Here is a 25,866-nt window from a genome sequence, read left to right as displayed (position 1 = left end):
TACTTCACAAAACAATTCATCCTCCAACAAGTCATTTCCTCATAGTCACTAGAATCCTTTTGAGCTTATCCTGTCAATAGCAGACAGCTGGTGTTGTGACTGAGATTTCATTGCAAACAAAAGCATTACTTCCTCTTTAGTGTCGTGTGCAAACAGGAAGACACCTGACAGCCTGATTCCACACACAGTGCTCCCCTATGAGGCTGAAGTATGCCCCACTTTACGGAAGAGTAAACAGGATTTTCCATGTTTGAAATGAAATTGTCTGTTGTCATTTAATGCTAATCACCTTAAGCAACAATAAGCAGCTTTTGCACACGGTTTGAGCACTTCCTCAGGCAAATATAGTTTCCCTGTCAACAATACAGTGGATATGTGTAAGGCACAGCTGGGAGTGGGAGGAAAAGTGAGTGTATGGCCCTATGCTCATGTCCTGTTTGGGCCAGAATTCAGGTGCGTAACTGTCATATTATTAAAGACCCAGACCTGTTCACCTCAGACCTGGAGCACTTGGGCATGGATACACAGCTGCACTAGCTTTGTTTTGCTACGCATGTCAGCTTAATAAAAAAGTTATCATCACTGACAATACGGTGGATTTTCACAAGACCAAGTCAAGTTTAGTGAGAAATTAATATTTTCTGTTTATATGTGCTTTTTGCCATCCTGTTTTCTCTTGAGTCTACGTTCTCTGTTATCCAATCATCTCACTGATTTGTGTAGCTCCCTTTTAGCTTAAGTAGATGGAGCCAAAGAGGGCCATAGGCCTACCGTGCTAGACTCCTTTGGAAACTAATGCCTGCAGACTCCACTTCAGACGCTATCAGACCATATAGACCCACTCTGAAGCAAACCAATGGAAACAAGCCTAGAGAAAAATATTTAGTGCAGTCAAAACCTTTCTCTAACTCCTCTGTTGTTAAGATGAAGCACCATCTTGTTGGCTGGGAGCAGGAATGAGTGGCATCCCTTTAGCCATATCTGGGTGCTGCCTTCTTCCCCTCTCTGGTCCCTCCCTAGTCCCTCTCAGGTCCCTCTCAGGTCCCTCTCAGGTCCCTCTCAGGTCCCTCTCAGGTCCCTCTCAGGTCCCTCTCAGGTCCCTCTCAGGTCCCTCTCTAGTCTCTCTCTGGTTCTCTTTGATCCCTCCTTGGTCTCTCTCTGGTCCCTCTCTGGTCCCTCCCTGGTCTCTCTCTAGTCACTCTCTGGTCCCTCTTTGGTCCCTCTCTGGTCTCTCTCTGGTCCCTTTCTAGTTTCTCTCTGGTCCCTCTCTGGTCCTTCCCTGGTCTCTCTCTGGTCTCTCTCTGGTCCCTCTCTGGTCCCTCTCTGGTCTCTCTCTCTGGTCTCTCTGTGGTCCCTCTCTGGTCCCTCCCTGGTCTCTCTCTGGTCCCTCTCTGGTCCCTCCCTGGTCTCTCTCTGGTCCCTCTCTGGTCCCTCCCTGGTCTCTCTCTGGTCCCTCTCTGGTCCCTCCCTGGTCTCTCTCTGGTCCCTCTCTGGTCCCTCCCTGGTCTCTCTCTGGTCCCTCTCGGGCCCCTCACAGCACATGGAACACGCCTGCTGTAGGAAATGAATAAATATCATTAATGACATTCATCTGTTTACGTTTGGAACATAATTCTGGGGAAAGAAGAGGCCCCCCACGCATGGGTAATGAGCTCTATGCCTGAGAAGGACTTCTCATGTGGTGCACTTTAGGTTGAAGCTTATAATTGCTCTTTAGAGTCAGCAATTTGCATGAAAAAAAAAAAAGATTCATTTTAGTGTGGGTACTGATTCCTTCTGTATCCATGGCAATCCAACACCCTGCATATTTAGGCTGAGTTCTTCTCTCAAACACAAAACACTCTGTTCCACCCTGTTATGTCATATGGTAATACAGGAAGTGCTCCACTATTTTTATAAACTCCATACATCGTCACTAGAAGCATTTGGATAATTTCAGCTCTGCAACTGGCCCTGTCTAATGAACTAAAGATAAAAGGTAGCTGTTAACATGAAAACCATCACTCCATCACTTCACAATCACTTCACAAGGTGGAACAGATGGAAGGTGGAACGTTTTGAGCTTGGGAGATGCAGGCAGATTAATAATGCAGGATTATTCAAACATGTGTGAATAAAGCAAAACAGCCCCAATTATGGTTTTGATGATGTAACACCGTTATAACTCACAAGAGTGAATTTTGCATAATATAGGACCTTTAACTAACAACCTTTCTTATGTTCTTGCTGTGCTCCATATTGTATAAGATGCTGTGGGCTAGTCCCCTCTCTAAAATGAGCCAGTATGCTTGTATAATTAGCATGTGTTTACAGTACAAATATTCTAAGTGTTCTCATTAGTCTGCCTCAGCGGTGTACCTTAAACAACTTTCAAACTGAGATCGTGTGGAGTCATGGAGCAGATGGTGCAGCAGCAGTGCCTGTCTGACACTGTGTAAGAGCAGCTAAGGCACAAAATGCGTTCTGAAAAACACTGATGAGCCATAGCATTATGACCACCCACAAATGAATAGCGCAGAGTATGTTTTTATGGGGTACTTGTTGGTGAGATATTTGGTTGTGTCAAAGCAATCGCAAAACAAGAAGGCTGTCTGGATTGGGTCTTTCCAGTGTTGGCTTAGAACTAACTGTCCATCTCCTCTATATAATTTACACATAATGTTGCCGTGTAGAGACAAATCCAGCTGCCTAACTTGCATTTTGTTCTGATATATATTAGTGTATCTAACTGCCACATGTATTAATACTACCATAATGTATTTGAGGTACACTATGTATCACATGGTGAATGGTACAGCACTTACATGTGTTTATATTGCCCAGAGTAGCCTACCTTGAAAAACATGCATCTTACTGAGAGTGGGGTTGCCTCTTCACAGATCTGACTTGTAACTTTGCCTGGTTGGGGTCACTTGCTTGATTCCATGGAGATAGTCACATATGAACATTCCAGACACACCACATGGACACAGACCCTCCTGCAGAAAAGTTATAAAGTGCTGCTTTATGTTGCAAGTGTTTGGTGGCCATAGTGCATGAAATAATGGCTCAAAAGGATCAATAAATGTGTAGTTATGTTTTAGCATTGCAAAAATAAGCGTTTATCTTTCTAATTAAACTGTTAAATGATGGTGGGGGATGCCATGCTACCAGTTGAAGTGCCTGAGATATTTAGGATAGCCCTCTCCTGAGTGTTCCGCACAATAGCTCTGTGCACTGGGCTCTTATGGCTCTGGTGGAATGTGTGGAAGTCACAAAGAATCCTTAGGTTCTGGCTTTCTGCAAACACACCACAAGATTAACTGTGTCAACACTCACAGAATCTCTCTCTGTCTGTCTCTGCGTCGGACTACATAGTCCAGTCCTCTCAGGGCAACCACGAGCAGAGCCAGCGCCGCAAACCACGTGACAATAGGCCTAAAAACTGCTCCGTTTCACGTGCACGGCGTCCGGAGCTTCTACGCACCTTGTACATATATATAGCAGTGTAAATCGCATAGTGTATACTGTAAAGGGTACAAATAAAACATGCTCAGTGATAACTATTTACAACATAGCGTAAATTCCCTGTGGAGTCTAAAGAGCCCATCTCATCAGTGAGGAAAAGGGGAAGGGGGAGGGGCTGAGCCGGGAGTCCGTGAAAAGGTGCTGCGGGACAATTGCAGACAAGTGTGCCCGAGTTCAGCCGAGAGAGTTTAAGCAGTTTGTTTTTTCATTCTAACACTGGACTATCACTTGGCACCATTTTTACGCACAATTATAGCATGTGTTTTATTTTGAAGCGCATGAGTGAATGAGTGCATACAGTATCGTTTGAGTTTACGGAGACAGGAGCAGAACTTTGCCTGGAGTCTTCACTGGTCCGGCGCCGACTAATCACGTCCGACTTCAAGTTACGCACGGCCACGGAGCGCTGTCACTTACGTCCAAACCCGGATCACTTGGATTTTTTACAACTCAGCATCTTTGACAACACTGGAGACTTGTGTTGAACTTTGCTGAATTCACTGATTATTCCACCGCGTTGTGCGTCTGCTTGGAGGGAGAGCGCGCGAAATGAAAGTGAGATTGCTGATCGGGACTGCGGTGGCGCTCTTTCTCTTCCTCACACCTGCGCAGGTAAAGTCACATTTTACAGGGAAACGTGAGTGCTATCAATTGAGTATACAAGTGTTTTTTTTTTCTCTAATCACAAGAAATGTCTCGCTATTTGATTAGAAAGTTTGGAAACGTGAATAGTGAACGTGAGTTGACCCTGAAGTGTGTCCGACATATGAAACGTGCTCTTCTGGTGGTGATGCTGCTGCTGACTCACGGTTACTTTTGGCTAACCTCACTAAGCCCATAATTACAGGCGCATCCACTGCAGCCTCTTGGATCATCTTTCTGTCTGTACATTTCCACTGAGGAAGCACAAAGGGAGCCTTCTCAGAATAACTTATGGCACAAGTGGAAGAATTGCTATTGTCAAGTGTGAAGACTTGTACAGTACAGACACGTTCAATGTCTGGCCCAAGGGCAGCTAAAGTGCCAATTGTATACGGTTGGTATGCATTACTAAATGTGCAGGAAAAAACTTGCTTTGAATACAGAGAACTGTGCCTATATAATCAGCAGGAGTCTTTGTCAGAATAGAATTGAAAAAAATATTGTTGGAAGATTACTTAAATAATAACACAATATCAAACCCTTTTTGACATCACAGACACTGAGGTGCACAGTGTAACCTTTTTAGAGGAGGGCCAATCACCTGGTTGGCTCCATGGAGATGAAGCCATGGCATCAAACCTATTAACTCTCATATTTATTCAATACAGGTGTTTAATTGCTCAGAATATCAGAGCAGAAAACATGCATTACTGTGAACGCCTTTCCACAAATCTGACCTGCCCAGTGGCACCATGCTTGTCTCCTTGAATATTGATAATTTTAATGCCATACTGTGCAACATTCCAGACAAAGCAATAACATCTTCATGTAAACAGGTGGCAGACCCTGCACCAGAAACCTTAGTGCCCCTGTAGGGATCAGGTATTGTCACAGTTGAATTTTTCTCTGCCTACTCCAAATCCTGAGCATGGATCTTATTCAGGAGAACCTCGCTCAACACTGTCAAAATGTTGTGGAATCAATCCTCTAATATGAACCAGATTGGTGCAAATCAGAAGTTACATAGCGTTCACTTTTAAACACCAGTCCTGTAGATACTGTTGGCCTGTATCCTTGTTCTTTGTCTTACATAATGTGGTGGTACAGTTCTCTGTGGCACAGTGACACCTTCACTTAGATGTGGGGTTAGCTTCAGCTCTTGTTTCCTTAGCTGGCATCTCTACCCCCCTCCCTCCCTTTCTCTCGCTCTGTGTGTTTCTGTCTTTATCGCTTTCTCTCTAGCCCTCTGTTCTCTCTCTCTTTCTGTCTTCATCTCTTTCTCTCTCTATTCCTCTGTTCTGTTTCTTCCTTTCTCTTTCTCTTTCTCTAGGTCGCTCACTCTCTGTGTTTTTTTCTTTATCTCTTTCGCTCTATATCCCTCTGTTTTCTCTTTCTCTTCCTGTCTCTGTCTCTCTCTGTCTCTTTTTTGTTCTTGGAACTTTTAACGAAACTGCTGCAAAGTTTAAAGTAGATTATCCTCATAATCAGATCACATACGGCTTGCCTTAAACACCTTTGAAAACCCAAGCACCCAGCAATGAGCAGCAGAGAAATATGAAAGAATTTGAATTTGATATGTTTATTTATTACTGTTTTAGTCATCCCAAATATGTATTTTCTTTCTTTGCAATTTGGTAAGCAGCCAACTGGGAATCAGGGCACAGAATCAGTGTATGCAGAAAACAACTATTGGTAGGCAGAGCAAAAGCAAACCAAATACTGTTGACAAACTATTGACAAATAAGTGTCAAATAGGGAATGAGAAAGATAGGGCATCTGGTATAAAAAACATCTTGCATCAGGTCCACTGAAAACAGACCAGCCGAAGAAATTTTAAAAGTTATCATCGATGTGTCAATAGGGATAGCAGATTAAGATTTAACAGTATGTGTTTTGGGCTAAAAACTTAAAGTTTCTGCCCTGTACCAAAACTGTTTGATATATAACATGTTGCATTGTCTTTGGGATGCACAAATAGAAGTGTGTGAAGAGTTCCTGTCTGTCTGTGAGCCGTGCGGGGAGCAGAGGGTGTTGTCATCATAATTGAATGCAGTTGTGCCCAGCCTCTCTGTCTCATGTGATCTAATAGTTCTGGGTCATTGCCAGTAGCTGCAGTTGTCAGTGAGTAATCTGTGCTGGAAGACTGCAATTCTATCTTCAAAGTTTATCAAGCCAAATGAGTTTATGAACTAATGATATTATAATGTCAGTATAGCTACCAAGTTCGATCCCATTTCATAATTTACCCATCGTTCTGGATGCTTTCGTTGTGGTTACAGTAAATAACTGGCAAAACTGGGACTAAACCTGGAACTAAACCAGGACTAGAACAGGATCAAACCAAGCACTGAGCTGGACCCTAATCACTATGAATGAGAAAACCATACCATACTTTAGAATTAGCTTCCTGTAGCCTTCCTCAGAAGCCCCACGTGTCAGACAGTAGGGGGCGTTACATTGTCATGGACTCTGTTGGTCCATGACCACTAAATTCGATTTTGACATTATTTATAATAAATGTATTTTGGTATTCACTTTACAATTTTGGTTTACACCATTTTTGTTTTTTCCTGTCATCGTAGGACTGCTTTTTTAAAATAGACTTCTAAAAAACTTACCACCACTTAACCTTTCAAATGTAAGCATAGAAAAAAAAATCTCACAAAGACATTTTTCTCATGCGTACACAATTCTGTGGCAGTTTTGTCCTGACATATGTTCAAAAAATCTAGATTTTATTTTTGGACATCGCCAACCTGAGGCTGAAACCACTCCCACTCCAGCAAATACTTGTGCCTTTGTGCTCTGGGTGGTTTTATATTAGGGTTGTTCAGAATAAGGCAGAAGATGCAAATAAATAATAATTGTTGGACCATGGGCTGGGTGACAAAACTTTAATCTTGATCTCTGTCTTGTGGTGATCTGCTATTTTGATCAAATCATCAGGTTGAAATTCGCCATTTCTCCATTTAATGCCCTTAAATGTTCTGGTGGAGCTCCACATATAGGACAGTCTCTGTAAGGCTCTGAGTGAGTAGCAGTTGGATTTAACCAATCATAGTGAAGCATGAAGTGTGAACTTTCATAACAAGCCAACTTTATTTACATACTATGGGCATGAGAAAAATGAAGAATGTATCTTGATAAAAATCTAAATCGTGATTTGGCTCCAAGAGCATTCAAGTGATATCATATCTCCCACCCCAGTGTTGGGCCCGTGTCTCCAGATAAGACATGATGATACCCAATTTGAAGAACGCCTGAATAGCGTCTAATACGAGTGGAAGCACCTGGGGTTTTCTTGTAGACAATGCCACTACATAACACTATGACATAACAGCGAGTGTCGGTCAGCCAGTTCACTCTACTTTACCCTCTTCTCTCAGTATTTTGGCACCGCTCCCTTTGCGTCTGCACTCATCCAGAAGAATTGGCTGAGCAGTGCCAATAGCTGCCATACATGTGTTTTTCTCCCTTTGAAATCCCTGCGAGCCGTGATCGGTATTATTATATTATTGTTATGGAAAAAGAGGCTTTAAACTTACAAAGTGTTGCATCATAGACCTGACCTGCAGCAGAGGCGTTTGCTGTATGAGTCTGGTCCAAAGCAGAGGAAGTTCATGAGAATAATGAGGAGAGTTTTGGAGTATAATTCAAAACATGGGCAGGGTGTGCAGATCCTGTTACTTTTAATGTGTGGAAACCAAACTGTTGTTTATAGGATGCTGTAAATTTTGAAATGAAATCCTATGTCAGTGAAGTGTTTTGTTTTCCTTATTTCACATTACCCAACTGATTTGTTTCTAATTAATCTTAGCCTCAGAAAAAGAGTTCATTTGCAAAAATAGATAAGTGACGTTTTAAAGCGCCATCAGAGGCTTGATGTTTACTCTATGTGTAATAATGTTTTCAAAAGCCAAATATATTTTACTGCAATCAAACTATTACTCAAAAGAAAGAATAAAAATAAACATGCTTTTTGGCTATTTATATCTGTTTTTGCAGTGAAAGTTATTAGTTATTATAACTGTAACTCTCGGTGATATGAGACTTTCTGCTACTCTATATTAGGATTGTCAGAAGTAGCAGATACTAGACTAGACTCATTTGAGCAGACTTCGATACAAAAAAGTCACATTCACAGGACAGAAATGAACCTTTCTTGAATAGCTTTAGATCTTGAGCTGTATCAGAACAAGTATAGGACCACATAGACTTGTTGTGTTTTATTATTATTGTAGTATCAGAATCAGTGTCGAAATCAAGTTTGAAATGTTAGTATCGTGACAACACTACTTTATATTTGCAATAACCAGGTGAGATGACTTAGAGAGTTTGCCTTAGGACATGCAGAAGACACAGATTCTATGATACACCATTAAATTAAAGTCTTAAGAAGGTGGAAGTAATTATGGAATTGCAATGTTGGGATTAAGTATAACTTTGAGACAGAGCTTTTTTCACAGTTTTCTTGTGCCCATGGGCAGGACAGTTGTCCTATCTTGTCCCCAGTGTCAAAAAATGTGATGGACGTGTAGAATGAATGCACTTCCAGTTGTAATAAATGTAATATTGATTTGTGCTCATGACTGAACATGTTGCTGTGAGTTACTCCTCCACAGAGGCTGTTCCATGTCCCTCTGTACTATTGGCCTGCGTTGCCTGTCCTCGCCCTATTACTGACCCAGTAAATGATAGGCCTGCTGTGTGCTTGTTGTGGTATTTGTCTGCAGTTGTAATTCCCCAGCCCAGGGGACAGTCCCAATCTGCATCAGGAAATATGGATTTCTCTTCTCCCTGTAGCTGGGGGCAACATGGTGGACACAGCAGGGCTTTAATCTGCCATCTGGAGGCCATTACAGCAGTGGACACAACAGCGTTTACTGTAATGGAGAGCACAATTAGCCGCAGCCAGTCTTATCTGTGTGTGGATGTTGTAATGTGTCTGTGTGTGTAGAGATGTTGTGGTGTGTGTGTGTGTGTGTGCGCGCGCATGCGTGTGTGCATGTGGATGCTGTGGGGTGTGTGTGTGTGGGTGGGGTGGGGGGGTGGGGGGGGGGGTGAGTTTGTCTTTAGGGGGACATTTGGACAAGAATTCACAAGCTCATGAGGAAATGACACTTATCTAAATCAACATCCACTTTGTCCAGTTAAAAGGACTGTACTTATACTCTAGGCTCTGCAGGAAAAAAAACCCAGTTATAATATAAAACACACTCATGTTTGAAACTGAATGCACTGTGGAAGTCTTGTTTGCCTGGAGTGAACAGCCAAAAACTGCACTTGGTTTATAGTATTTTTTACTCCAAATATTGTCATGTGCTAAACAAACTGATCAATGATAATAGACTATGGCTTTAGATATATGACACGTCCATTAGTGTGAATGAGTCATACTGTGTTGACACACTGACGCCCTGCTCTGCTCCTCTTTTGCTGAGCCCACCCAGACCACCTCACTGTGTACACAACACAGGGTCTTTGGAGTCACTCAGGGGTACAGGCCTGAACGACTCCTTGGTCATGTGTCCATTAAAATGCATTGTCCCGGCCAAACTGGCAAATAAGATGAGTTGTTGTCCAGGAACTCAGTCTTTTGGGAGCAGTGGAGGATTGTGGTGCACATGGGCAGTAATGTGCACCAAATCATACTGCATCATAATCTCACTGAAAATGTACTGTGTTGTGTGCTTATGTAAACAAATGAGTTTATAACATCAGAATCAGGGACTAATTTGAATGACCATATATGGACGAGACCTTAAGAAAACAGTGGCATGTAATAATAATTAATGATTAATTATTTGTGTGAGTAATCTATGCAAAGGATATGTCATGTTTACATTCTTTTTGCAGCCCTCTTTTTCAGTAAAGGGTGTGAGCTCCACTTGTTGTTCTCCTCACATAGTAGCTCTCGTTGACAGAAGGAGGCAGGCTGAGGCTAAAGATGACAGACCTCAGCTGGAGAGAGAGGGAGGACAGACATTTGTACTTGTGCAGTTGTTTCTGCAGTGATAATGTGTACTACTTTAATGCTTTTCAATGACTAATTGTTTGTTTTAAAAACCACCAACATGAGGGTAACCTGTTTAAAACACACTGGAGCGCACTGCTTTTGTGTCTCTGGCAGTGATGGAAATGTGTACTCAGGTAAAAGTTAAGGTTTACTGAATCACTGTGGTACTGCTGCCAATATTGTACTTAACTATGAAGTACACATGAAAAATACTAATAGAAGTACTTAACTTCTTAACACGATTTTAAGGTTAAGGTACACGGTTTATTGTGCCCGTAGGAAAATTTATTCTCTGCATCTCACCCCTCCTTCAGTGACACATGGACAGCCTGACAGAAGCAGTGGGCCCATCTCCAGAAGTTGGTCAGGTTTGCTTTAGCTGGAGTATTTTATCTATTTGGCATGTTTTGGGTTGATAGGAATACTCTATTCAGACTTGCTGTACTCAGTAACTCCTTTTGTTTTAAATGAGGTGAAGTACAATTACATGGGTACAAATGTTAAATATACTAAAATATAGAAAAAATCCACTCAGTTCCAGTAATGTGAGTATTTGTAATTAGATACTTTTTCCTTATGGTCCCTGGGTAAGACACTGCACCTGCATTGCACACTCCCGTCACAGTAATGCAGCTGGCTGACAGTGGTGATCCCGGCTGAATAAAGGTTCATAATATAAAAAAATCCTTAAAAAAATTAAAAATGACTTGTCAAAACAACAGCTATAAGTGAGAGCGTGCGGTCACAGGGAGGAGTGATCCAGAAGCGCTGCCTGGAACTTTTTATATCAGTTAGAGTGAAATGTGTCACGTAGGACTGGGGGTGCACCTTACTCCAAAGTGTGTGGGGGGTATTTATCACATTGCGGGAACTAAAGTCTGTATACACACTCACATCATGGGGACCTGCCTCCTTTATCAAAAATTAGGTCCATATGATGTAAATCCTTTATTATTAGATCTACAACATAGTTTAAAGTTAAGATGTGGGTTAAAGTGTGTAACAGTTAGGGTTTAGGTTAAGTTTAGGCAAGTATTGACTATTGTTAAGGTAGGAATGGGCGATATATTGGTGTCAGCATCGATATTGGTGATATCAGAGGGTGTTGAATTGATCCAATGTTGAAAATTTAGCCAATATTGGCACCGATATATTTTCTAAGCCTCCCCAGTCTCTGTGCTTCACTGTATCATTCCCACTTTGTCTTCAAAGTGCATCAGCATTTTTGAACAGCTGAGTAAAAATGGAAATAGGAATTAAGATATATGTCTGTGTGTTTACAAAATTGTGCAACAAATGATTTATATATAAATATATACATTTAAAATCTTAATCTTTGGTACCTGCAAATATCGGCCAATGCAGCAAGGCAGATATTTCATTTAAAAAAACATTTAGCCATCCCTCGGTTTGGATCAGCTCGTCTCCAAGAAATTAATGTAAATCAATCAGTCAATGTCCCCAAAAAGATTGTAAACCCAACTTTTGTGTGCGTGTGTGTGTGTGTGTGTGTGCGCGCATCTTCACCAGAGCAGGACATTCCTCTTTCATCACACTGCAGAGGACTGCACACTGCTGACACATGCTGTTCTCACTTTCCTCATTCTGGACTCCAACAGGACGTACAAGTGTTAAATCAGCCCATATTTCCATCAGCGCATGGGAAATCCCTGTCAGTCTTTGTGTCATTATATAACCACCTGAAAAAGGCCTCAGGAAGCAGCTTGTCCATCCCCTGGTCCCCCGCCTTTGCCCAAGGATACATCTCCCCATGTAAAGTCCCCTTCCTGTAACGCAGTCAGGCCGGCTCGGTTTTCTGCTCCTAGGTCAATGACATTGTTTATGGCAGTGATGGGAAAGTCAACAACAAGAACTTAAATAGTGAATGGTGCACCACAACAGTAGGCCAGAATATAAACAGTACGGCAAATGGAGATATGAGCTGTGCATGAGAAAGTGCTGACTGTTAACTGGACTGGTTCAAAGCTTCAGCTGTATTGCACTATGTAGTTACATTGTGCTACCACAGGAAGACGGTGTTATATTACAGAGTACATTAGTATATTTTTAAAAGACAAAAACTGTTCAAGCACAAACTAGTGTTATCTATCGATCCACTGTAGCATGAATACTATGTGAATACATGCTGAAAAACCACTTGGCTTGAGTCCATTGGCATGCCATCTTAGATCCATAGTTGCTGGTATATGGACCATGGTGAGCATTCTTTTATGTAGACGGCTAATTTGTGGTCTCTGTCTCTTGTAGAGTCTACCCTTGGTGAGCATTAACACCACACACCAAGGTAAGTTTAGTTGGCCACTTGTTGACTGTAAAATTCCTCTCTCTCTCTCTCTCTCTTTCACTCTCTCCGTCTCTCTCTCACTGTGTCTCTCTCTCTCTGTCTCTCTCTCTCACTCTCCCCCTCACTCTCTTCTCTGTCTCTCTTCTTTCTCTCTTCTCTCTCTCTCTCTCTTTCTCCCTCTCTCTCTCCCTCTCTTCTTTCTCTCTTCTCTCTCTCTCTTTCTCCCTCTCTCTCCCTCTCTCTCTCTTCTCTTTCTCTCTTCTTTCTCTCTCTCTCTCTTTCGTTCTCTCTGAGCTTTGAATAAAAAGTATTCTTTTAAAAAAGAGGATGTGCCTACCCTGTCTATGGACATTTCTCTTGAAGTGGTGAGGGTAGCAGCTGAAATGCCCCTTTTCACCAGTTTAAAGGATCAAATAAAAGAATGTAAAACATGAGTCAGTCAGATTGGAGCGGCATGCAGCAGATAAGTAGTACACATTCTTATTAAGTGGCTAATGAACTGGCCCTTTGTGCGGTAACATCAGAGGAGTTTACTACTACAACTCTTCCTCCCTTTAGTCCACTTTTGTAAACAGCTGCAGGGCCAGACTCCTCCAGCTGACCTCTGGATGACCTATGGCTGACCTCTGTAGGCCATGGCCATTTGAGAAGTGCAGTTTGGGTAGCTCTGCTCCAGTGTAGTGAGGGTAATATTTCTTGTTTGGCACTTTCTTCTGCTTATGTTTGTTAAGAAGACAAAACATTCAGTTGTAAAAGCATAGTTGTATTAACAGCATAGTGCAGAATTATGGAAATCACATTACTTGACTATTAAATTGACACAGACTGTGGTCTAAATATACACAATATATTTGAAGTTAATATAGAATATATAATTCTATGAAAATCCCTGGTCTAATGCACATGTCTGTCTGTGCCAGTGCTGATGTTCGAGGAGGTGTGGGGGCGGAGCTTCTGTCGGACCATAGAGAAGCTGGTGGAGGTGGTGCAGGAGTACCCTTCAGAGGTGGAGTACATCTACAGCCCAGCCTGTGTGCCTCTGGTCAGGTGCTCTGGCTGCTGTGGAGATGAGAACCTGGAGTGCTACCCCACCCACACCACCAATGTCACAATGCAGGTGCAGTCATGCAGAGAAAATGTTTCTCTTTGAACTAATATACTAATGGTAAATGTTCTTTCATACTAGCTATTGAAAATAAGGCCATCCGAACCAGGTCAAGAATATGTTGAGATGATGTTTGTGGAGCATCAGACATGTGAATGTAGGTAAGAAAAATATGTCATTATGCTGGAGTCAGAATCACTATCTCAGTCTTTAAACATACGCTTTAAGTAGTTTGTAATATGGATCATTTCAACATTTAAGGTGCATGTAATCTTTCTGATGGAGGGTCCGCTACCTGCTCATGTCTATGGAGGTGTAATTTGCTTGAAATGTTCCAGAATGTGACATTAAACTCATCTATCTTGCATTCACACTACCAGTCAAAAGTTTGGACACTTTTTTTCATTATTTTCATGATTATTTACATCACATGTGTCAAACTCAAGGCCCACGGGCCCTCCACATCATTTTATGTGGCCCTCGACAGGGTAAACTAAAAGGTATGATGGTCTTAAATTGTCATTTTATCAGGAGATGCACAGTTACACAGCCATATTTTTACATCTAGGAAAATGCATATACAACATTTGTAACTTAAATAAGTAATAAATACAGAAATAGTTAATTAACAAGTTTAAAAAGTAGTTATTTATTTATTATTTATTTTACATTTGGCCCTTTGAGAGCAGCCATTTTGCTGATGTGGCCCTCGGTGAAAATGTGTTCGACACCCCTGATTTACATTGTAGATTCTCACTGAAGACACCAAAACAATGAATGAATATGTATGGAATGTAGTTTGTTTTTATTACTGCTTTTGAGCCAGACACAGCACACCCGTGACGTGAACACCATTTCAGGTCACTTCATTATGAAGCTGATTGAGAGAAGGCCAGGGGTTTGCCGCACTGTCGACAAAGCAAAAGGTGGACACTTTGAGGATTTGATGTACAATGTAAAAAAAATATTTTGTTGAGAGATATCATTCTTTTTTCTTTGCTACATAATTCCATATATCATGCATCATATATTTGATGTCTTCCATATGTATCTGAAAAGTAAAAAGCAGTAAACATAAAGGAAAAAAATCAATGATTGAGAATGTGTGTCTAGACTTTTGCCTGGTAGTGTATTTTATTACTGGTGTTTTATTGCTCAAAAATACATTGAGCAAGTGTTTGTTCAGTCTCCTCTCCACAGATCTGACCTGTAACTTGACCTAGTGGGTCACTGCTCGTCTACATAAAAATAGATCTGTTCCAGATAAGACAATTAGATCTCTCAGGAGAGAAGCAGTCCCTCCATCATAGAAGTTACATATTGCCCCTTTAAAAGGCCTTCACCTTGTAGTTAATTTGTAATTTCAAGAAAGAGAAAGTGTTGCAACATGTCTTTTCATACAATACACATAATTTTTTACATTATATAATATTTCAGAAATCTAGAATAAATGTAAAACCTGTTTTGCAATGGGGTGATTAGTGTGTTTTTGTTGCAGAGCGAGGCAGCCGGAGGGGAAAGGACAAAAGTAAACAAACACCTGAATAATCTGTTTTGCATAATTAGTTGCATTGATGCGTCACATTCTTTTATGTTTTTTTAATATTGTATTTCCTTGTTAATCCAGGAAAAGGCAACGAGGAAAAGGACGGAAGAGAAAAGAAAAGCAGAAAAACAAGGAATGTGAGAGGTAATCATTTCAGTTTTTTATTGTTAGTTAATCTAGCAGATAACTTTTTCATTTGCGTGATATGCATGATGATAATTAAACATGTATTTATTGCCACAATAGTAATTTTAAACATTAAACTGCAATACTTTTTTTGTATTACCATGCGGTCTTATATCTGTGTAATCCCTCAGTCGTCCAGGTGTGTTCCATAGTGGTCCATGGGCACATACAAGTCTATATGTCTTATACTTGTTCTGATACAACTCAAGATCATTGTAAAAATAATCAGGAAAGACTTTATTTATGTCCTGTGAATGTGACGTTTCTGCAATTCATAATACTTGTTCAATTGAGTACTTGATTGTGATACTAGTTTTAATATCAATTAGTATCAATACTTTTAATACTTTTGACAACCATAGTCAGATAACAAAAATGTGGTAATGGACTAATATAAATGATTCAACATGCATGAATTTTTTTTTTTTTTTTTTCCCTTACTAATAAAATATAATGTAATACTTGCTCCATCTGCCCTATATCTCAGATTGTGACATCATTTCAAATGTCTAGTCTTTGAAAGCCAATTGACAGTGACCCTTCTGTTTCCTCTGTTCTGTGAAGCTGTCAGGTCCCGCGAAGGTAACTGCAGTGCCAGGCATGACCCCCCGTGGGTGCAGACCTCCAGCCCGGTGACTGATGAAAGGGTGTCTTGTGCCAGGGCTCAGTGGGGCTCCGATCAAGGGCCCTCCTGCTGCGGGTCGGCCTCTGTTATGTTCTGGGGCTGGGACGGTGGAGCACAGCGTAATGTACCTGAAATGATGGACTTCTATGGGAGCCAGTGCAATTCTGAACCAAAAGGACTGAAACCTTCTTTTTTATATTAGTCATTTATTGTAAATTGTTGTTTTTTATTTAAAGGCCTGTTAACTATCTGTATTTATTGAAGGATGTAAATATGTGGACCAGTAAGCATCAGTTTATTTTTTTTGTGTGCCCAAGACAAATGATGACCGACTTGTACTGTCATACAAAAACAGCCCACTGTTCTTAAGTTGGTTAATGTCTCCCTCTAGTGTTGGATATGTTTCCAGTGTGATGGAACAGTAATGAGTTATTAATGCAAAATTAAACCAAAAATGAATGACGAATAACTTACGCTTACAGTATAGCCTAATTTTAATGGTTTTGTGTTTAGTCTTATTATATCCTAAGCACAACCACATCACTGTAAAAGGTGATGTGAACGAGTCATTTTCTGGTCCTTTCTGGTTAATTGTTAGGCATTTACCATAATGTAAAATGTGCGTTGAACGAACAATACTTTTAAAGTGTAAATTAGATACGTTATACCCCTAATATTAATTTGGGCTATTTATTTTCTATCAATAAATGACTCCTGAATCATTTGAATGTTTGTTTTGCTAAGTCTGACTTTTTTTTTTTTACACATAACACAAGCTGTAACAAGTCCTTTCACAATTAAACTGTTAAAACCATAGACTCTAAACTCAAATCGACAGGCCCACGAGACAGAATGGAGGCGTTCTACCCCCAGTTTTGTCTTATAGGATTTATTTTTATTTAACGCCGTCACTGTTCAGCATATATTAAATTAGTAGATCTGTAATATCTGATGCAAATGTTCTAGTCCTTCTGGACTGAGAAATAGTTTAAAAAAAAAAAACATGTTCGTAATTTAAAATCCGTAGTTTCCATAGCAGACAGTGTACAGGGCAGAGTTAAACGGCAGAGCGCAGCCTGCGTCTGTGGTAGAAGCGAAAGCAGCTAGCAGCGGAAGACTGGCGTCAGAACACTTTTTATGTAAAAACATAGTTAGTTGTAGATCTGAACTCTTCTTTAAATCGAAATTCTGCCCAAAGGACATCTGCTGGTAAGTTGTGCATAAAATTGTGCGATGAATTTGCTAATTTAAAACAGACTCCTGTTACTAAACACACGCTAGCTAACAGTAAACAGCTCACGTAACCATTAGCCGATTACTACTTCTTGTTCAAAAGAACTATCAGCTGGTGACAGGAGTCACATTGCACTAGTTGTTAAACGGTTCATGTTGTTTTGAAACCATATTTGATCTTCCTAAGATTTCTGCGCACTTTCGCTTTACCCTACCGTAAAACGCCTAATCGCTGCAAACCGAATAAATCATACATAAACTATGAACGTAAAAACTACATAGCTTCTTTAGCTGATTTTAACTGATGTAATCTGATACAGTGAGTGTCCATACAGATGCGTATGATCATATGAATTCTCCCAGCAGGTGTATTGTGCTGCTGTCCCAGCGCTGACCTCTCCCGCACGATGAGCTTTGGCAGTGGCAGACACAGGACACCGTCCTTCACAATGGCAACGCACCTAGGAGCCAAATCTGACATGGAGCGGGACTCTGGCTTCTCTGGTAAGAATTATGCATTTTATACTGATGTAAGGATTAGTAATGTTCACTCATGTCCGTTTTTTCTTGCAATTGTATTTAGAGCAAGACATTTCAAGGTTTACACAAAAGTAAAATAATAATAGTTTAAAAAAAAGTCAGCACTTTACACAAAAGTAGGGATCTAGGTCATTGTTTTCCATAGAGTATCTCAAATGGGTTTATATTTTCTTTACACTGCAAGCCCTGACCTAGATCCTGTTCATCAGGTTGATGGTATCTGTTTACAGACTATCTACAGATCTGTATCTACATCTGCCACTGTTTTTTAGTGCTTATGTTACTGTGCACTGCCGTCTTCCTCTCCTCAGATGCGAGCTCAGAGTACCTGAGCGCAGTGGAGCTGACAGACACAGAGGATTCAGGGAGACATGGCACTGTGCTGAACCAGGATCCAGCCACACAGCAGGTGGCTTTGATGGGTGGCTCTTATGCTGGGGTGTCGCCAATGATAATTATGAATAACTTTCTCCTTAAACAGGTAAACCCTCTTTTGGTTTCTGGAATATAGTGTCATGCTGTATTTGAATTTGTTGCTGTATTAAGTATTTTTGGGCAATTTTATTTTCATCAATATTTTATATACACCCTTAAGTATATCGAAATAAGTTGGCAGCACAAATTTGTAGATGCAATTACAAAATCATTTGACATAAGGACCAAGTTGTTACAGTTTGGTGTTTTAAATCTAATGGTGATTTATTTATTTATGTATTTATTTGATAGGGACAATGCACATCAATGAACATCAGTATAAAACAGATGTAAATATACTGAATTTTAGCTACAAAGCTATTTTCCATCCGTAGTCCCTAGGCAGGCAAATACATAAAAAATACAACATGCAATACAAGCAGCACAAACAAAAGTCTAGTGGTCACATGACTGGTTTGTTTTCAGCCATAGTTTCAGTTGTGTTTTAAAGCTGATCAGTGTAGGGCTCTCCTTTATATGCAGAGGAAGATTGTTCCATATGTTAGTGGCCCTCACAGAGAGAGTGATTAGAGTAATCTCTCATTTGGGTGGCCAGCTCCAATGTCTAAATTCAGTTGGTTTAAACCTAAAAGGACTGGCTGTAGGTGCTGGGGTCTTGGGTAGTGAGGATTCAAAGTTTTTTTTGTTTTGTCTTTTTTTTTTTTTGTCAAAGTAATATTCTTTTTTTTCCTAGCCCTCAAACATTGCCACAGCAGATAAGCAATGGGGGATTTCCTCCCCCATGGAAGTGATGCCTCAGTCACAAGTGGTTCTTCTTCAACCTATGGTATCAAATGGCAGCAACAGTACCCAAAAGGCAGGTTGTGAAAATGGTCGACAATCAAGAAGTTACACTCCCTCCAAATCCTATCCAAGAATTGCTCCACACCCAGGAGAGCATTTGTCCAAAAGGGTGGGATCCTCCAGACTAAGAGGGTCCTCCGAACATGAAATGCGACAGAGAAAGCACCATCACAGCCACAGATTGTACAGTGCTACTGACCCACAGGCCACACTGCAGGCTCCAGTGAGACAGAGTAACACAACAGTGAATAACCAGGTTCCAATCAGTGAAACGCAGGGCTGTGACACGGCGTCTACACCGCTCACAGGGTTCAGCTCTATGCCCACCTACACACAGGAATTCCAGACCGCCTTAAGTGACATCTCTCTCAGTACTGACAAAGATACCTCTGCCAACGATGGCAACAAACTGAAGCGATTCAGCAATACCTACAACATCCTCAGCAAGTCGGGCCTGTTGGGGATCACTATGCGGACCAAGCAGCTGATCAAGGAGAACCGGCGCACACAGGGCCAACTACAGCAGCTGCAGGAGCAGACGTCTCTGCTGCTGGAGGCTCTGAGCAGTGGAGACACCCAACTGTGGACTAAGCTCGAACTGTCTCTGCAGGACACAGAGAAAGAGCTCAGACCAGCCAAGGTCCCTGTGCTCCTGGTGTGATGTCATACATACAGGACATGCTCAAGTGAATCCTACAGTGTTCTCCAAGGTCTTAATCATATGCTATTCCTATATGGAGGGCTGAGTACCTTCAGATTCTTTTCAGGCACCAGTATTTGAGACGGTACCTGACTTTCGATACTGGTATCTGAACTGTACTTTTCCTGTACCCTTTCCTGTACCGTTTTCTGTATTCACCATTATTTAGAATAACAAATAAGAATATAATGTTCATAAATTCAATGTACAGTGGTCCCTCCCCCACGGGGGTTAGGTAAAAAAAATAACCCGTAAAAGGCGAAATCCGTGAAGTCGGTTTAATTTTTTACAATTATTATATATGTTTTAAGGCTGTAAAACCCATCACCACACACTTTTCTCACACAAGCATTAACATTTTCTCATATTTCTCTCTCTCTCTCAAAGTTCAAGCCTTTGTAGATTTTAAAAAATAAACTTGCAAAACTTGCAAACATACAGCACTTCAGAGTCACACTGCTAGTGATTGAGCATTTATGTAAATTTGGCAAGCTGAATGAATGCATTCTGTACTGTACACGAGACACGGCATGGAGGAGAGTGATGGACAATGGTTTACAGTCCCTCAGCCAATCAGGACGCAGAACACTGCATGTTCATACACTGTAAAAAAATAAAAAAATAAAATAATTGCACAAAAAAAATCTGCAAGGCTGTGAAAGGTGAACCGCATTATATTGAGGGACTACTGTAATATTATTTGCAGTGTGTATCATTCACTTTTAGCCGCACTGCCTAATGACTTTAAATGGTGACCTCTTACCACCCAATAGGCATAAAAAGCTTTAAAATATCTTGTTCCTTTTAAACAGTACCCAGTCCTATTCTGCTCATATGTTGTTTAATGTTAATGGACATGAGTTGTATTATAGTTTGCGATGAATAAACACAAATATTTGTGCTGTGGTTTGGAAAGTAAAGATGCTTCTTTGCATGTTTCAAACCTCTGCCTTAATATTTTCTGCCTTTTGCCATGGGGCTGTATGCTTCTTTATAATCAATATGTAACCCCATAAAGGCATGCCTTACAGGCATGACAATTGGGCGTTTCCTTTACAGTTGCTGTAAAAATCTGTTTGAATTCCTGTTGGAGCTTGTTTATTTGCCTCATGCAGAGCCTACATTGAGTTGTTGTATGTCCAATTATGTATCAGACTAAGTTGTATATGTTTACTGAGCTCACTGCTTTTCTGTCTGTGTATCTGTTGGAATAATATTGACCTTGGTAGTGAGGTGCTGTAGCCATATACTATTGTTTGTTCCTGAGAGTTAGTTGCACTAGTCCTTTCTGTCTTGGCCCAATTATGCTGGGCCACAGAAATGGAAGTTAAATCTTAAACAACGTAGTACAAACTCTTGCACTTTAAATGGGATTTGGTTAAGTACTTCTTGTGTTGATTGCTTCAGCTTTAGATTATAAAAATGTGTGACCTTTTCCAGCTGCCTGTGCCTTTAGAAGATGTTTTTATATCAGTGCTCATTAGGAAACATGACATCCTGGGGGGAAAAGGGTAGCCTTGGATATGTTATGTTAATGATCATTTCGATGTAACTTTGTTTTAGCTACAAATGTATCGTAAAAATATGTATATATTATAATTTGATGTTTTACTACTGTGTTTTGCACTTGCTAGCTTGTTTTGAAAAAGCTTATATATTGTGATTTTTGTTAAATTATCAATATAAAACTGCATCATTACTGTCTTTGTCTTTGAGCTCAAACATAAACATTTACATACAGAAATACACAGGAAAATGGAGAGATAAAGGGTTTTAATAAGCCATACAGATACATGGCCCTTATTAGTAGCAAACGGCTCTCATAGTAGCAGGTTAGTGAATAAATACCTTACCTTTGTGTTCTTTGTAAGCACAGTTCAATCATGGCACATTGTGATAATACCCTGCCTGCCTAATACTGCTTTACAAGGCAATGTAGAATGGACAAACGGGCAGTTTGATGCTGTGAGAAAGTCCTTATTGTAGTTATCTTCATACAAGCCCTTAAGTTATTATAACATTACAAAGTATACAATTTAAGCAAGTTCTTATCTTGAATGAGCGATGAAAAACAACCTAGATTTTTTAAAAGCACTTAACATTAGCATATATGGTCATTTAACCCTTAAATATAGGCATTGATAATATAAATATTTGATAATATGCATTTTAAATGTGAAAATATTGCCTTAATAAAGACATATACACAAATTAATTAGATCTTGTAATGGTCCTGTCCTCTAAAGAAGGGACTAAACACTAACATAATTTAAGTTCACTTATTAAAAAGTGGTAGCTCTTAATCATTTCACAGCTGCACAGAATGTTGAAATTTTGTCACAATATCAGTGTAATATCAATGTTCATCTAACTGAGGAATGAAAAGGGGCGAGGACTTAGGGGCACTGTGACCCGCCTGTAGTGGGAGGGCCGTCACCTGCTTGTCTCAGTGGAAATGTTTTTGCTTTGCCTGGAAAGTTCCACAGTATAACTTAAGTAGAACTGTATCTAAAAATAGCTGCAAAATACAACATTATTCAACATACTTATCGACCGAGGTGGGCAGTGCTCAGTTTCATTTACTTACTTAGTAACTTTTTAAGGAAATAGTACTTTTCGGAATACTTTTCTAGCAGCATACTTTTAATTAATACTACTACTACTACTACTACTACTAATAATAATAATTGCTAACATTTTTAGAACTGAAGTACTGAAACAGTACTCTTACTTGAGTAAATGTTACTCTGGTTATTATTCCCACTGTGATTAACTGACAAAAGCTGTATTTTGACAATAACAAATGATTTGAACATTTGTGTTTCTTGTACTGCTCCTTCAGGTATGATATAGTTTTTCGCATTTTTATGTCAATCCTTTAAAAACACCAAATTTTGTGCATAATTTAATGTTTTGTCCTTATAAATAAAATGTTACGCCCCAACGATGTCTAAAATACTGTTTTACTCTTCTTGGACCACTATTTTGTACATCTACCTGAGTAATATTCTTTTGAAGTTATGTTACTCTTACTTGAGTAAAATTTTTGGCTACTCTACCCACCTCTGCTTATTGAACATTGTATAGTTCCCATGTTGTGCAGCCCTATAATGTGTGGGGCTAAAGAAAGATGATGGGTTAGTCCTGTTTGACCTCTTCTGCGTCTTGTGAGCTCATCTCTACAGTCTGTACGGGCAGAATGAGACCTAAAATCCAGCGAGTCCCAAACACATCCTTTAGGTTACTCCTCCAGGGGCTGGGGGTGTCTACCAGCTCCCCCCTCTGCAGCTGACACCAGGTCTGCCCCCGAGCCACCAGGAGCACCTGCTGACAGCAAAAGCCTGCACACACCAGCCCTATGCCCAGCCACACATACAGCATCAGGACCAGGAAGAGCTGCAGACCTGAGATACTCCCTGTGGAGAAAACAAAGGTGACAGTTAAATTTTGTGTCCCTTGTAAGCAGTCTGCATTTGACCCATTCTTCAATATCACTAGGGCAACCTCCTAGAGCACTGACCCTTCACCAGATCTTTTGCTAGTTTTTGTCTCAGGAGTATCAGAAATACTTGCAAACTGTGTTTTAGGTTAATGGGAATGAGAGAAGAGTACCCACAGAAAGCGCACCCAGGCAACAATACAGCAATCCAATATGTGTGAAGCTGGTCTAACTAAGACTAACTAACCATGCAGTTTGAAGTCTATCTTGCAAGATCAAATACAAAGCAATGTATTCTTTTGCTTTTAGTGAGTTTAGTAATTTAGTATTTTCTGTTTTAGTTACTTCCCAACACTGAACGAAACATCATCGTACCCATGAAGAAGTATCCTGTGGAGAGTGGGAGTAGAGTGAGGAAGGTCAGAGGGTTCTCAAAGGAGATCGAATACTCCACAGTGAGGAAGGCTACCCCGAGAACCAGCGAGTACAGGCAGGTGCAGGATGTGTAGATACAGAACATGATGAAGTAACGCATGTTCTTGTTCCCGATACAGTTCCCGGTGAAGAAGCAGTGGTGGTCCCTCTTGAGGATGACCTTCTTGCACAGTTTGCAGAAGTGCCGGCCGTTCAGGAGGTAGTGCGCGTCCACCTTATCGGAGCAGTGAGGGGAACAAACGGGCACTGCGCTCTCGTTGGCACTCTCGGCTGGGTATTTGATAGTCATTACGTAGTTTCCCAGTGCGTTGAACATGAGGAAGAGGAAGGCCAGGACATGGAGGGTGGTGGAGCCCCTCATGGTGGTATCCGGACCGGGGAAGATGGTGGGGATGAAGAGGCAGAAGTACAAGATGAAGGTGACCACAGTAGCCATGAAGAAGTAGGCAGGAGCTACAGCGTTCAGGAGCCTCAGCTTGATCATTCGGGTGAACATACCTGGAGCAGAGACCAAGCACAAATGATAATGTGTTACAAATGGATTTATTAGGAACTCATTTGACAGAATGTTCCAAAGCGTGTCATTTAGCTTTTCAATCTCTACGGAGACAAGTAAGTGACACCATCGGACCAGGTATCAGGTCAGATCTGTGGAGAGGTGATGAAACTCACAGTAAGGCTGCATGTATTTTAATGTATTTTTGAGCAATAAGACACCTATAATTGAATAAATGCAACATACATTTGATGCCATATTATGAAATATTCCAGACAAAGCAATGAACACATTTAAATGTCAAACCCATCACTAGAAAAGTTACATAGTTCAGCTTTAATGACTGGTCACAAATAATAGTATTCTATAAATATGAATAAATAAAGGCTCAAACAGATTGCACGGTTCTGCCTGACTTTAAAAACATATAAATGAATATTATTAACATTAAATATGACATTAAAGTCTTAAGTCTTAGCTGTTTAGAATGAATTAAAGTGAAGCTCTATGATCCTTGATTCAGGAAACAGTGATGCAGCTGCCTGTTTCATCTTGAAAAACTCATTTTGTGAAATTGGGTCTGGGGACTCTCGGGGCCATTGACAGGGCTAATAATACCTCAGCTGCTCCTCTGTGCTTTCCCTCTCCACAGAAACCAAGCACAAAAGCGCGTAATAACAGAATGAAATGTGAACAAAATACAGTGCAGCTCTATTCCGTAATGAAGCCACGCTCACATAAAGCATGCCCCCGTCTCTCTGCACTAACTCTCCGTATGATGCTGATGCTGAGGATGGCGTCAAGCCTATTTCCATGGCAACGCAGCAGACAGATCCCCGTTAAGATGTGAGATGTTGTTACCTGCGGATGAGGAGGAGACGCGCGGCACGACAGCTGTTTTGAGCGCACCACGAGCCTCGGTGCGCACAGCTCACAATCCTGCTTCTTCTTTATTCACAGTGACACAGTTGTAGAGCTCCAAAAGCCAGCCGCGTCTCTTTTCATGCTCACACTGTGCGCTCCATCCACTAGTGCCGCCTGCTGGCCTGGATGCGGAGGCTCGTTTGGGGGTAGGTCATCCTCCTCTTTGTATCAAGCCAAATTGATACAAAAATGTGACCATCCATTGTGTTAAAGCAAGAACGATTAGGCTATACTAAATGTGAGGAAACAATCAGGTTAAATGGGACATGTTATGCAAAATTGACTTTTATGAGGTTATAAGCATTATAAGACGGCATTATTAGATCGCTTAAAGTATTTCTTTAATTGTTTTATGCATGTTTGAGCAACCCTACATTGTCCTGCGTGCTCAGAAAAAATAAAATAAAATAAAAATGCCCCCCCTATCTCCCACTGCCCCGTGATCTGGACTTACTTGCAATTATAAAAAAAAAAAAAATAAATAAAATAAATAAATAAATAAATAATTAAAAAAAACATACTCTGGGTCATATATAGGGTTAAAAATGCCACGTAGCCATTTTTAAACAATAAAAACATGTAAATTAAAATGTCCTGCTTGTTTTTGTGAAATGGACTATGAGGGCCCATGGGCAGGACTTGCAGTTTTGAACAGGAAGTCATATTATTAACGTGTTTTAGATCAGTATTGCAGTTTACAATGAGCACTGTGTAAATTATTATCTGTGTATATTTTCTTTTAATACTAAATACCCGAAAAAAAACATCTTCTTTAATAACCACTACTATTTGTTGACGGTCCCTTATGCAGCCTTGGCGCCACACGGCCTATATTGTGAGACGGTCCCTGGGCAGGTGGGAGTTTCTCTTGTTTCTTGCTGTTGGAGAA

General features: G+C 40.6%; 3 protein-coding genes across 4 annotated transcripts; 2 read left to right on the top strand and 1 right to left on the bottom strand.

Moving 5' to 3' along the window:
- The first annotated feature begins 3,664 nt into the window (after positions 1–3,664).
- On the top strand, positions 3,665–16,598 carry pgfb (placental growth factor b). Its single transcript, XM_033987745.2, has 7 exons — positions 3,665–4,119; positions 12,434–12,470; positions 13,391–13,587; positions 13,657–13,736; positions 15,074–15,103; positions 15,203–15,265; positions 15,872–16,598. The coding sequence occupies exons 1-7, from the start codon at positions 4,057–4,059 to the stop codon at positions 15,891–15,893; spliced, it is 492 nt and encodes a 163-aa protein (XP_033843636.2). The 5' UTR covers positions 3,665–4,056; the 3' UTR covers positions 15,894–16,598.
- Positions 16,599–16,991: 393 nt separating this feature from the next.
- cipca (CLOCK-interacting pacemaker a) lies at positions 16,992–21,382 on the top strand. 2 transcript variants are annotated; one of them, XM_033988654.2, is made up of 4 exons: positions 16,992–17,141; positions 17,529–17,669; positions 18,017–18,186; positions 18,874–21,382. In XM_033988654.2, the coding sequence occupies exons 2-4, from the start codon at positions 17,573–17,575 to the stop codon at positions 19,642–19,644; spliced, it is 1,038 nt and encodes a 345-aa protein (XP_033844545.1). In that variant the 5' UTR covers positions 16,992–17,141; positions 17,529–17,572; the 3' UTR covers positions 19,645–21,382. The 2 variants fall into 2 exon arrangements, with proteins under 2 accessions (XP_033844545.1, XP_033844546.1); XM_033988655.2 differs by having other exon boundaries at positions 16,999–17,141; positions 17,532–17,669.
- A 58-nt stretch (positions 21,383–21,440) lies between these two features.
- Positions 21,441–24,994, bottom strand: zdhhc22 (zinc finger DHHC-type palmitoyltransferase 22). Its single transcript, XM_033988489.2, has 3 exons — positions 24,915–24,994; positions 23,498–24,055; positions 21,441–23,099 (listed from the first exon to the last, which is right to left on the bottom strand). The coding sequence occupies exons 2-3, from the start codon at positions 24,051–24,053 to the stop codon at positions 22,822–22,824; spliced, it is 834 nt and encodes a 277-aa protein (XP_033844380.1). The 5' UTR covers positions 24,054–24,055; positions 24,915–24,994; the 3' UTR covers positions 21,441–22,821.
- Between the last annotated feature and the right edge of the window lie 872 nt (positions 24,995–25,866).

This window comes from Periophthalmus magnuspinnatus, chromosome 22, assembly GCF_009829125.3.
Source record: "Periophthalmus magnuspinnatus isolate fPerMag1 chromosome 22, fPerMag1.2.pri, whole genome shotgun sequence".
Lineage (NCBI taxonomy): Eukaryota > Metazoa > Chordata > Actinopteri > Gobiiformes > Gobiidae > Periophthalmus > Periophthalmus magnuspinnatus.
This window is presented reverse-complemented; position numbering and strand designations above follow the sequence as displayed.